This window comes from Rana temporaria, chromosome 3 (genome assembly GCF_905171775.1).
Source record: "Rana temporaria chromosome 3, aRanTem1.1, whole genome shotgun sequence".
Taxonomy (NCBI): Eukaryota; Metazoa; Chordata; class Amphibia; order Anura; family Ranidae; genus Rana; species Rana temporaria.
In genome coordinates this window covers 177,792,912-177,807,072 of record NC_053491.1, presented here as the reverse complement: position 1 = coordinate 177,807,072, position 14,161 = coordinate 177,792,912, and the positions used below count along the sequence as shown (strand labels likewise).

Sequence of the window (14,161 nt, the reverse complement as noted above, 5' to 3'; positions counted from 1 at the left end):
ACAAAATTTGCTAACAAACTGTTAGCAAATTTTGTAAATAAGTAATTTTTTCTCCTTCACTGATGGGCACTGATTAGGTGCCACTAATAACGGCTGGGGCTGTACTGTAATTAGAGCACTGATGATCAGTGCCCTGATTACCTGTACAGTCTCCCCTGAGAGAAGATGCCGCTGATCGACTATCTCCTTGCCTCACACTCTGTCAGCGTAAGTGGAGGAGAGACAGATGGCACTTCCTTGTTTACGTGTGACCAGCCGTGATTGGACACAGCCGATCACATCTGTAAAGAGCTGCGTCATCGGCTCTTTACTGAGATTGGGGTCCTAAGAACACAGAGCGTACGCGATCCTCGCGCTGTGTGCCCTACGATGTTCTATTATATCGTCCCAGAATGAGAGTGCCACCCGCTGCTGTAATTTTATTATACGCCGGGCAGCGAGTGGTTAAAGAGAACCTGTCCCTAAAGTATCGCATAGGTGATTTTTTATTTATTTTTGTCCCCTATGTGATAAAAAAAGGTTTAGTGAATTAACTGCCCCTGGCAATGTTTATAAGTCTTGCAAGCCAACTTTCGGTCATTGAATGGAAACCATTGGACAGCAGCTGCCCAGTTGCTTCCACACAACCCAGGAACATTTGTTCCCTCCTTTCCATGTACATGCCCTCACAATTTCTCTGCGGCTTGGTGCTCCCATAGACAGGCCTGGAATTGGCATGGTGGGTGCTGCCGAATAGATGGGAGGGAGGCCAGCAATTGTCTGTTTTCTGATCTCCCCTACTTAGTAGGGACCCAGAAGTGACAGGCATGGAATTGGCATGGTGGGTGCTGCCGAAAAGATGGGAGGGAGACCAGCAATTGTCTGTTTGCTGATCTCCCTTAGTAGGGACCCAGAAGTGATGTGTAAAATGTCACTTCCGGGTCCTGCTGATGCTTTTTCTGGCTAAATTGTATTGTATATAGCTTGGTTGCCCTAAGTGAAAGGTGTTATTTTAGTAAATCCACCACACCAATTCAAGGTAAACTTGTTGTCTAGATGACAAAAAATGCCTGGCTGACCAACTGTTCACGGATTGAATTGCTGGTTTGAAAGGATTTCTTTTTCACCATTAAATAGACTGCTGATTAGAATCACTTTGTAAAACAAACAATGCTGTGTGCCCTAAAATGTTTCTATTGCAACCAATGTTAAAATATTAATTAAACATGTTATTTATTAAACATGTTGCAGAACTCCATAAGTTATACCCCCGAGGTAACTGATCTGTGCAGTTTTAGGAACTCCAACATATGCCCAGTTCTCCATGTGTTCTGTTCTAGTAACACACAGGCTATTCTCTCTAGAAAAAATTCTCAATGTATGCATTTCATCCTTCCAGAAAACCCTGTTTTCTTTTTTATTACATATTTTATTTCGTAGAGTAGAGAATAACAGGTTGATGGAAGACAAATAATAAGACGTACCAAAAAATTTGAATAGATTTTATGTTTTCAGAGGCAATGCTCTTCTGAATAGAGACCCATGATTTGGACACCTCACCTGAGAACTCCCCTTATACCACCCCCTACTTCTTCCCAAGATCCACCTCTCACTCCCCCTTTCACCGTCTTTAACCCCCCCTTCCCCCTCCTGTCCGTTTTCTTTCTTTTTCCGCCCTCCTTTCTTTACAAAGCACAATTCACGTGATTACCCTTTCCCAATTATGTTGACCCTTATGCCTCGTACACACGACCAGTTTGCCATGACAGCTTTTGGCTAGGAAAACTGGCCGTGTTTATGCTCCATGGCAGTTTTCCCGACAGGAAAACCGCCGGGAATCTCGAGAACATGTTCTCTTTTTTTTTTCCTGCCGTGATTCCCGACGGTCTTTTTCCCGGAAGTTTCCCTATGGGAAACACTGCAGTGAAGCATACACGGCTGGGATTCTTGGCCAAAGCTCTCACCACAGTTTTCCCGACAGGAAAACCTCTGGTGTGTACGTGGGAAAGTGACCGAGCAGGTTCTCGGTCCCCCCCATCCCGAGATTCCCGGCAGACTTTTTTACCGCCGGGAATCCTGATCGTGTGTACGGGGCATTAGAGTTATACTCACCCCTGTCCCCTGCTTTCTATATCTTTCTAGTTCTACCCCACCCCACCTTCTAACTTGCTTCCGAAGTATAAAAACAGCCAAGAGTAGATGTCCCTGTTCCCCCTGATTTCCAGGGATGTCTTGGACTATCTATGTTATGACTGTACCACTCACTAGATATTGTTATACTCTTGACTTTCTCTTTGGATTTAACTTCTGAATGGAGAATTTTAAATGTTTCTATTGCATTATATATTTTATACCAATCATTTTATTGATCGTTTGAAAGAAACAGTACATTCTTTATCTTACAATTGCATATTCCATTATCTAGCAGTTTTTTTTCTCTGCTTAGTTCTTACTGTAGAATTTTAATTTGTATGTGCTTGTTGATTTCTCAACAGGAGGATGTTTCACTCAGTGGATATAATAAGTATTTAGTTTGCCGTTCAGCTCCTGCCCCTCTTACTGCATCAGAAGAAGAGCTAAGGCAAATAAAGATGAATGAGGTAAAACTTGGGTTGTAACCATTTAAACTTGTTTTTAAAAATTTTGAAAACTGCACAGTAGTATTATAAGGGTGCTTCACGTTTTATTCCAATCATTTAATTTGAACAGATACAGTATCTCACAAAAGTGAGTACACCCCTCACATTTTTGTAAATATGTTATTATATCTTTTCATGTGACAACACTGAAGAAATAACACTTTGCTACAATGTAAAGTAGTGAGTGTACAGCTTGTATAACAGTGTCAATTTGCTGTCCCCTCAAAATAACAACACACCATTAATATCTAAAACGCTGGTAACAAAGGTGAGTACACCCGTAAGTGAAAATGTCCAAAGTGTCAATATTTTGTGTGGCCACCATTATTTTTCAGCACTGCCTTAACCCTCTTGGGCATGGAGTTCACAGGTTGCCACTGGAGTCCTCTTCCACTCCTCCATGACAACATCACAGAGCTAGTGGATGTTAAAGACCTTGTGCTTTTCCACCTCCTGTTTGAGGATGCCCCACAGATGCTCAATAGGGTTTAGGTCTGGAGACATACTTGACCAGTCCATCACCTTCACCTTCTTTAGCAAGGCAGTGATCATCTTGGAGGTGTGTTTGGGGTCGTTATCATGTTGGAATACTGCCCTGCAGCCCAGTCTCTGAAGGGAGGGGATCATGCTCTGCTTCAGTATGTCACAGTACATGTTGGAATTCATGGTTCCCTCAATGAACTGTAGCTCCCCAGTGCCAGCAGCATTCATGCAGTCTCAGACCATGACACTCCCACCACCATGCTTGACTGTAGACAAGACACACTTGTCTTTGTACTGCTCACCTGGTTGCCGCCACACACGCTTGACACCATCTGAACCAAATATGTTTATTTTGTTCTCTGATCAGACCACAGAACATAGTCCTTAGTCTGCTTGTCTTCAGCAAACAGTTTCCAGGCTTTCTTGTGCATCATCTTTAGAAGAGGCTGACCCCCACCTTTTTAACCTCTGCAGCAATGCTGGCAACACTTATACATCTATTTTCCAAAGACAACCTCTGGATATGACGCTGAGCACGTGCACTTCTTTGGTCGACCATGGCGAGGCCTGTTCTGAGTGGAACCTGTCCTGTTAAACTGCCGTATGGTCTTGGTCACCATGCTGCAGCTCAGCTTCAGGGTATTGGCAATCTTCTTATAGCCAATGCCGTTTTTATGTAGAGGAACAATTCTTTTTTTCAGATCTTCAGAGAGTTCTTTGCCATAAGGTGGCAAGTTGGACTTCCAGTGACCAGTATGAGAGAGTAAGAGCGATAATACCAAATTTAACACACCTGCTCCCCATTCAAACCTGAGACCTTGTTATACTAACGAGTCACATGACACCGGGGAGGGAAAATGGCTAATTGGGCCCAATTTGGACATTTTCACTTAGGGGGCTACTCACTTTTGTTACCAGCGGTTTAGACATTAATGGCTGTGTGTTGAGTTATTTTGAGGGGACAGCAAATTTACACTGTTATACAAGCTGTACACTCACTACTTTACATTGTAGCAAAGTGTCATTTCTTCAGTGTTGTCACATGAAAAGATATAATAAAATATTTACAAAAGTGTGTACTCACTTTTGTGAGATACCGTATATCCTTTTCATACAGAATATTACATTATACAAGTTAGTGTTTTTTTTCATATGTTTTCACTACTTCACATAAAGGCCTTAATATATTATTCTATTAACCTTCCTTACATGTCAACTTTTATTATACCACCATCAATGCTGGAAAACCCTTTATAATGTTTTGTATCAGTCATTCATCAAATACCTGGGAAAAAAAATAGTTTGTATCCAAAGTCATCAAACATAAATGGTTTTGTTGAAATAGTGTTAAAAGACGGATGTGAGCAAATAACTCAAGGCAGGCTATTAAATAAAAATTGCATGATCCAGCAAATATATTTGACAGTGGGAAATTCATTTTTGGCTGGGGAACTGATGCTTTATTGCTGTACCAATCACGAATGGTTATGCCTAATATTTCAGATTCAAACGGATATTGGTGTAGACACAAAACAACAGACTCTCCAAGGGGTTGCTTTCCCAATACAGAGAGATGCATTCCAAGCACTGGAACAGCTAAAAAACCATAAGCTAAACTATGTTCAGTTGGTATGTAGAACTTGATTTTTAATATTGGTTATTGCAAATTAAATGTGAGATATATTTGATGCAGATGATTTTTTAATATGTTATGCAATGCAGATTGTATATAATGTCATCGTGATCTTTTGCAGGATTAAGCTGTTTTCTGTACACATGACCTTTTTTGTTTTTGATTTACCTTTTGTAATATCTAGTAGTTTCCATGCTTTTTTTTTTTTTTTTTTTATAAAGTGAAGTTCTGAAAAGTATGAACGTGCAGTCTCATTGGCCCAGATTCAAGAAGCACTTGCGCAACCATAGGTTACGCAGCGCAAGTGCTTACTTGCTCCGGTGTAACGAGTGCTCCTGATTCAGGAACCTCGTTACACCGACTGCAGGCTAAAATCTGCGCGGCATAAGGCTCTTATGCCTCGCAGATTTTAGGCTGCATTCTTGCGGGGGCCGCTAGGGGGCGCTCCCATTGTGTATCAGCGTGTAGTATGCAAATTGCATACTACCACTGATTCACAAGCTTGCGCGGGCCCCGCGCAAGCCAGGTACGGAGTTTCCGTACGGCTACTTTTAGCGCAAGGCTGCCCCTTCTAATAGTAGGGGCAGCCAATGCTAAAGTATAGCCGGCCTTCCCGCGCCGTGAAATTTGAATTTCACAGCGTTTGCGTAAGTGAAACGTGAATGGCGCTGGACGCCATTCACGTTCACTTAGAAGCAAATTACGTCCTTGCGACGTCATTTGCCGCAATGCACGTCGGGAAAGTTTCCCGACGGAGCATGCGCTGTACGCTCGGCGCGGGAGCGCGCCTAATTTAAATGATTCCTGCCCCCGGCGGGATCATTTAACTTGCGCACGCTTACGCCGGGCAAATTTGCCGGCGCGCCCTCACAATTCACGGAGCTACTGCTCCGTGAATCGAGGGCAGCGCAAAATATTTGCGGGGGCGCAGGGCAAAATCGTTGCCCTGCTCCCCCGCAAATATCGCGCAATTCTACTTGAATCTGGGCCATTGTTTATATGTAACAAGCCTGGCTGTAAGGCATGTAGCCACTCACAAAATGTGGTGCTTTAACCACTTAAAGTGGAGGTTCACCCAAAAACTAAATTTTTAACATTTAGATTGAGGCTCATTTTGTCAAGGGGAATCGGGTGTTTTTTTTTTTAAATCGAATCAGTACTTACCGTTTTAGAGATAGATCTTCTCCGCCGCTTCCGGGATGGGCTGCGGGACTGGGTGTTCCTATTTGATTGACAGGCTTCCGACGGTCGCATACATCGCGTCACGATTTTCCGAAAGTAGCCGAACGTCGGTGCGCAGGCGCCGCATAGAGCCGCACCGACGTTCGACTTCTTTCGGCTACTCGTGACGCGATGTATGCGACCATCGGAAGCCTGTCAATCAAATAGGAACGCCCAGTCCCAAAGACCATACCCGGAATCGGCGGAGAAGATCTCTCTCTAAAACGGTAAGTACTGCTTCGATTTAAAAAAAAACACCCGATTCCCCTTGACAAAATGAGCCTCAATCTAATGTTAAAATGTGTTTTTCGGGTGAACTCCCGCTTTAAGGCCAAGACAATTTCGCTGGCCAAAGACCAGAGCATTTTTTGTGATTCAGCATTGCGTCGCTTTAACTGACAATTACGCAGTCGTGCGACGTGGCTCCCAAACAAAATTTGTCACCCTTTTTTCCCCCACAAATAGAGATTTTTTTTGGTGGTATTTGATCACATCTGCGGTTCTAATTTTTGAGCTATAAACAGAAATAGAGTGACAATTTTGTATTTTCTATTTTTTGCTATAATAAATATCCCCAAAACAATATATTAAAAAAAATGTTTTTTCCCCTCAGTTTAGGCCAATATGTATTCTTCTACATATTTTTTGGTAATATAGCGTCTATAAAATAGGGGATAGTTTTATGTCATTTTAATTAATAATTTTTTTGTTCCTTATCATGACTGCGACATTATGGTGGACGCATCGGACTCTTTTGACACCATTTTGGGACCCTTGTCAATTTTACAGCGATAATTGCTATAAAAATGCACTGATTACTGTAAAAAGGACACTGGCAGTTAAGGGGTTAACCTGTGGGGGGGCTGAAGGGGTTACGTGTGTTTTAGGGAGTGCTTCTAATTTAGGGGGCGTGGCTACGAGTGACGCATCACTGATTGCTGTTCCCGATGAGAGGGAACAGACGATCAGTGACAGTGTCACTAGGCAGAACGGGGAGATGCTTGTTTACACTTCTGCAGCTCTGTGACCCGATCACGGGCGGACATCGAGTCTGCGGGCAAGGTCACGGAGCTCGCGGCAGGGGCATGCGCGTGCCCGCACATCGGGAATTTCAAAGTGACGTTACTTTGCCCAGCAATACCATTCTGCCGACGTATATGTACAGGAGTCGATTTGTAACCGTTTAAAGAAAACAACGTGGGGTGTCATTAACTAGTTCATATAACTAGTTAATGGCACCCCTACACACTAAATAGGGCAGTGCAGTTTCCTGCATACAGAACTGCATGGTACCAAAGCACCATGCAGTTTCCCTGCAGCCGCGTTTTTAAAGGGGTTGTAAAGGAATTTTTTTTTCCCCTAAACAGCTTCCTTTACCTTAGTGCAGTCCTCCTTCACTTACCTCATCCTTCGATTTTGTTTTTAAATGTCCTTATTTCTTCTGAGAAATCCTCACTTCCTGTTCTTCTGTCTGTAACTACACACAGTAATGCAAGGCTTTCTCCCTGGTGTGGAGAAAGCCTCTTGAGGGGGAGGGGCGAGCAGGAGTGTCAGGTTGCTCACTAACGCACAGCGCCTTTCTCTATCTGCAAAGTAGAGAGCGTCCTGACTTGCCTCCCTCCCCCTCAAGAGGCTTTCTCCACACCAGGGAGAAAGCCTTGCATTACTGTGTGGAGTTACAGACAGAAGAACAGGAAGTGAGGATTTCTCAGAAGAAATAAGGACATTTAAAAGCAAAATGGAAGGATGAGGTAAGTGAAGGAGGACTGCACTAAGGTAAAGGAAGCTATTTAGGAAAAACTATTTTTTTCTTTACAACCCCTTTAAGAAAGGTGCAGGAACCTTTTTCCTACAGAAATATATATGCAGGCACAACAGCTCATTGAAATGAATGGGCTGCTGTCCCCCTGCAAACGCAGAACCACACTAATGTGAACCCCTAGGCTTAAGCTAGAACCACATTTGCATTTTTTGTTTTTTGCCAATGACTATAAAAAAAACTTTGTATTACTGGAGATTTTGAAGCAAACACATTTTTGTAGGGTGTTTGCAGGTTTTATATTGGATTAATAAGAAACATTACTTGGTTATTATACCTTTAATGTAATGGCAAAAGTAGGAATTTTATGGACTGGGCCATTCATGGTCCAGGTTGCTGATTTACTTTTTACATTTCCAAGTGTTTAATTTGCTGTGTTTTACACTTGCCATGTAATGTCTTTTAGTAGGGGCATTACAACCCGCATTCACACGCCCTGTACAATTGCATTTTTTGACCACTTAACCATCTTCTCTCTTTGTGTTATAAAAGCTGTCTTTATTAACAGTTGTATTTGTCTACAGAAAATAGATATACCAAATGAAGTCATTGTTTTGGCAAACACGGCATACACAGAAATGAAGGATTTGCCGGCAAGAGTTCCGAAGGATGCTGCACGCTATCACTTTTTCTTGTACAAGCATTCACATGAAGGAGACTATTTGAATTCTATAGGTACTGTTTTTAGCTTCATCATGTATTAGAGTGTAGGACATTGCTAAACTAGGTCTGCATGATCTAAAGTGTTGGAAGGGAAAACCTCCCTCTAATTCTCCCATGCTGTGGCTGTAAGCCCTGCATTTAATATTTTGCCATTTGTCAAAACATGTCTGTTGCTAAAGTGTAGTTTTGGGAAGATTACAAAATGGTTGGCACCCATTTGGTATTTTTTTTAAAATACAAATTGTTGTATCTGTGCAGATTTACTCTAAAGCCCCACTCCAGGCTTCCATCCTACTGGACAGCCAGTACAGTCCACATGATGTCGCTGCAACTTTTGATAAGTGAAAGCAGTTATAGGGTACTTTCACACAGGCAATCTGATCAGGTTCAGCCTATCCAGGTTTTTCAGGTAGACCTGATCGGATGGTTCATGAATTCCTTTGAAACAGCGGGTGTAAATGAACTTGCTTAACATCCGCCTACCTCTAGGTCCCATCAGGCCTGCTTAAAAAAAATTCAGCACCCTTCTGTTTGGACAAACCGGATCAGAAGCAATCAGGTTAAAACAGTCATCAGACCCTTTACCCCCGGTCACTCATAGAGCTCTGCAGAAACTAAGTGGACACTGACCTGTCATCCACCTCCACCCTGCTCTGCTCCAGTAAGCGAGGATCTGTGAGCGGACCCCCTGCTGATCGAAATGCAGACTGCCCATGTAAAAGGACCCATAGGGGCGTTTTTGTATTGCCAGCGATAAGTAGTTAGAAGGGATGGAAGGTGGGGATAATTTTATCCCAGAGATGTGCTTAACGTGGAGGTCTGGCTGGAAAAAAATAAATAAATTAAGTCATCAGCTACAAATACTGCAGCTATTGACTTTTAAAATAAGGACACGAACCTGTACAGGGTACCTGCGATGTCCTTACCTGAAGCCAACCTGTTCCTCGGCTTGAGGCACCGGCATCTTCAGTAAGGGAATCAGGAAGTGAAGCCTTGTGCAGTGCACGCTGCATGTTCTGAGTGGTCCCTGCTGTCTTCTGTGTCTCCCAGAAGACAACGGAGGGGGTGGCGGGTGGAGGAGGGGCCAGACATGGCATAGATCGTCGCGGATACTGCGGCGATCTTTTGGTTTAGACAGGTATCTGCTCCCACTAATGTACTCGCCGATGTGTAGGTATCTGCTCCCCCCTCCCCCCCTGAAAGGTGTCAAATGTGACACCGGAGGGGGGGGGGGAACCACATCAGCGGAAGTTCCGTTTATGGGTGGAACTCCGCTTTAAACTTCCTGGCCATGATACACAATGGGAAGTGAGAGAAAATCTATGCTTGCAAGCTGAACCTACTCTAAGTTATCTCCAGAATAGGTGACCCTAGAGAAGATTTCTGTTCGGGTGACAAGTGTAACAAAGTCTTCAAAACTATAGGATGAATCATCCTAATAGGAACAGAGACAGTAACCTATATCTTGACAGTAGTTCTAACCTTTCCACATGCTATTCAAACTAAAAGATACAGTGCATCTGTAAAGTATTCACAGCGCATCACTTTTTGCACATTTTGTTTTGTTACAGCATTATTCCAATATGGATTCAAATTATTATTTCCCCTCAAAACTCTACAAACCATAACCTATAATGACAACATGAAAGAAGTTTGAAATATTTGCTCAATACTTTGTTGAGGCACATTTGGCACCAATTACAGCCTCTTTTTAAGTGTGATGCTCCAAGCTTGGCACACCTGTTTTTGGGCAGCTTCTCCCATTGCAGGACCTCTCAAGCTCCATCAGGTTGGATGGGGAGCGTTGTGCATAGCCAGTTTCAGATCTCTCCAGAAACGTTCAATCGGGTTCAAGTCTGGGCTCTGGCTGGGCAACTCAAGGACATTCAGAGTTGTACCATAGCCACGCCTTTTGTCTTGGCTGTGTGCTTAGGGTCGTTGTCCTGTTGGCAGATGACCTTCGCCCCAGCCTGAGGTCCAGAACGCTCTGGAGCAGGTTTTCATCAAGGATGTCTCTGTACATTGCTGAATTCATCTTTCCCTCAACCCTGACTATTCTCCCAGTTCCTGCCGCTGAAAAACATGCCCACAGCATAATGCTGCCACCACCATGCTACACTGTAGGGATGTTATTGGCCAGAGGTGCCTGGTTTCCTCCAGACATGATGCTTGCCAAATCATTTAATCTGTTTCATCAGACCCAGGAATTTTGTTTCTTGTGGTCTGAGAGTTCTTCAGGTGCCTTTTGGCAAGCTCCAGGCGGGTGTCATGTGCCTTTTTACTGAGGAGTGGCTTTCATATGGTCACTCTACCATACAGGCCTGATTTGATGAAGTGCTGCAGAGATCATTGTTCTTCTGGAAGGTTCTCCTCTCTCCACAGAGAACTGGAGCTCTCTCAGAGTGACCATCGAGTTCTTATTCACCTCCCTGACTAAGGTTCTTCTCCCACGATCGCTCAGTTTGACCGGGCAGCGTGCTCTAGGAAGATTCCTGGTGGTTCCAAACTTCTTCCATTCATGGATAGTGGAGGCCACTGTGCTCATTGGGACCTTCAATGCTACAGAAATGTTTCTGTTCCCTTCCCCAGATCTGTGCCTCCATACAATCCTGTCTCGGAGGTCTACAAACAATTCCTTGGACTTCATGGCTTACTTTGTGCTTTGGCATGAGCTGTTAACTGTGGGACCTTTTATATAGATAGGCGTGTGCCTTCCCAAATCCCATCCAAGAAACTGAATTTACCACAGGTGGACTGCAATCAAGTTGTAGAAACATCTTAAGGATGATCAGTGGAAACCAGATGCACCTGAGCTCAATTTTGAGTGTCATGGCAAATGCTGTGAATATATATGTTAAAAAACATTTAGTGGTTTTTCAATTTTTAATAAATTTGCAAAGATTTCAAACAAACTTCTTTTGCGTTGTCTTGGGGTTTTGTTTGTAGAATTGTGAGGAAAATAATGAATTGTTGGAAAAGTGGAAAAAGTAAAGCGATTCCGGATGCACTGTGCGCTTACTAAAAAGATACAATACTGAACCATAATTACTCCTGTGAGTCTACTAACATTATGTGCATTTTGTTTTTTCAGTGTTTATTTATTCAATGCCGGGCTATGCATGCAGTATACGAGAGCGTATGCTGTATTCCAGCTGCAAGAGCCCTTTGTTAGATGTTATTGAAAACAGGCTGATGATGGAAATTGCCAAAAAGGTAGGTTTACTTTTTTTTTTTTATTATTATTTGTTTAACTACTTAACCCCCGGACCATATTGCTGGTCAAAGACCAGAGCACTTTTTGCGATTCGGGACTGCGACGCTTTAACTGACAATTGCGCGGTCGTGCGACGTGGCTCCCAAACAAAATTGGCGTCCTTTTTTCCCCACAAATAGAGCTTTCTTTTGGTGGTATTTGATCACCTCTGCGGTTTTTATTTTTTGCGCTATAAACAAAAATAGAGCGACAATTTAGAAAAAAAATTATATTTTTTACTTTTTGCTGTAATAAATATCCCCCAAAAATATATAAAAAAACATTTTTTTCCCTTAGTTTAGGCCGATACGTATTCTTCTACATATTTTTCGTAAAAAAAAATCGCAATAAGCGTTTATTGGTTTGCGCAAAAGTTATAGCGTTTACAAAATAGGGGGTATTTTTATGGCATTTTTATTAATATATTTTTTTTACTAGTAATGGCGGCGATCAGCGATTTTTTTTTTTTCCGTTACTGCGACATTATGGCGGACACTTCGGACACTTTTGACACATTTTTGGGACCATTGGCATTTTTATAGCGATCAGTGCTATAGAAATGCATTGGATTACTATAAAAATGCCACTGGCAGTGAAGGGGTTAACACTAGGGGGCGGGGAAGGGGTTAAGTATGTCCCTGGGTGTGTTCTTACTGTGGGGGGGTGGCCTCACTAGGGGAAACACTGATCCTCTGTTCATACATTGTATTAAAAGAAGATCAGCATTTCCCCCGCTGACAGGACCGAGAGCTGTGTGTTTACACACACAGCTCCCGGTCCCCGCTCTGTAACGAGCGATCGCGTGTGCCCGGCGGCGATCGCGCCCGCCGGGCACACGCACGGGAGTCGGGGGGGGGGGGGTGCCCCCTAGTGGCCGCTCGAAGAGCGGACGTATAGCTACGGGCTCTCGCCCAGGAGAGCCGACCTGCCGCCGTATAATGACAGCGGCTGGTCGGCTAGTGGTTAAAGGGTGCTTCTGTATTTTGTTGGTATGTATGTATGGACTTCTTGTCCATTTTGTTTTTTTTTCCTCTTCTCCAGTTTTAAACACCATAGTGCCCTTTAGTATTCTTGTAATAAGGGGTATGCTTAGTTTATCCAAAATAAAAGTGATAAAGTGCGGCGGTTGAATGACACATTTAGTAGTACACTTTTTTATTTATTAAGATGCCTTATATATGTTATTTTAAAGTAATTTTTCTGATGTGCTCAAAAAAATTGAATAAATGAATATAAATGTACTGTTCGTGTAAACTGAGATGCACCTATATGCTGGTTAAGATGTACACACAGTAAATAATTAATGGTGATCGAACTGATATTGAAACCACAAAAAACAAAGCAATTAGTGAACAAGGACAAAAAGTCCAAATAATCAGGGTACATAAATGCAAAGTGATAAATGTGAATATGTACTAAACAGCAAAAGTGACAATAAACCAACTGTGTTGATGAACAAGTGATTTAAATAGTCCAAATATTCAACTGAGAAAAAGTGACTGTATAATTAGTTGTCTGTAGATAATCCACCACCGTGAAGATCAAAGGCTTACCAAACGAGTTGGACCCAGCGAGGCTTACGCCTGATGAGTCAAACAGGCTTTTTGGTGTATCACACCCAGGGAGAAGTAAGCAAGCACAGCTTCCAATGGAACCAGGCAGAAGTATATCACAATATTGACATCAATGAGTATACACCACGGATAGGCAATGGTACTTCATATATAAATCCTCCCAATGTATCATGTAAAAGGAGAGAAATTTGGCCACATAGTGTGATTCCGTTTCAAAATGAGAACATTTATTAAATAAATATAAAATGGTCACTCACATTTGAGAAGACATGTAAAAGCAAATAAAATAACGCAGTGGCATCAGCAGAGCCCTCCCAACGTATTTCTCCTAATAAGGCATCTTCTGGGGTGCTGGTCCACTGCGTATATATAGGTATGGAGAACCCCCCAAATGAGGGCCAGCTCTACAATTGCCAAAACCAGAAAATGAGCCACTTCCTGTTTGTAAAGATGGCGCCCGTGGCTTGCACTTCAAGCTTCATTCTGATATGTGGCCCAAGCCTCACTCCTAAGATTAAAATAGTTTTTGAATTTGTATATAAATATACGCATTATGGCCAGACACCTCTAGCTGGAAAAAACATATAACATATATAAGGCATCTTAATAAATAAAAAAGTGTTCTACTAAATGTGTCATTCAACCTGAATTTCTAAAAAACTCAATAGTATTGCGCAATAGATCTACGACAAAATGGCGCCCGGACTCGGAAGTACAACACATCACAACCAGGGGCGGGTACCGCCTGGGCCTCACCTGACCACAACCGGGGACAGTTTAACCACCGACCCCGCACAACCGGGCATACGACCACAAATTGTGGACGGGAGGACCCGGAGAAATAATCAGTTTCTGGGCCACAAGAAAATGGTGCCCGCGATCGGAACCATGGTCCTC

At 42.8% G+C, this 14,161-nt stretch overlaps 1 protein-coding gene across 1 annotated transcript in view; it reads left to right on the top strand.

Annotated features, from left to right (window-relative positions):
- The window catches only part of TWF1 (twinfilin actin binding protein 1), a 71,054-nt gene that overhangs the window by 52,090 nt on the left and 4,803 nt on the right, over positions 1 to 14,161 (top strand). Inside the window, exons 5-8 of the mRNA XM_040343888.1 lie at positions 2,475 to 2,579; positions 4,605 to 4,730; positions 8,299 to 8,449; positions 11,529 to 11,650. Of these exons, the coding sequence (XP_040199822.1) occupies positions 2,475 to 2,579; positions 4,605 to 4,730; positions 8,299 to 8,449; positions 11,529 to 11,650 (504 nt within the window). The remainder of the gene's footprint in view (positions 1 to 2,474; positions 2,580 to 4,604; positions 4,731 to 8,298; positions 8,450 to 11,528; positions 11,651 to 14,161) is intronic.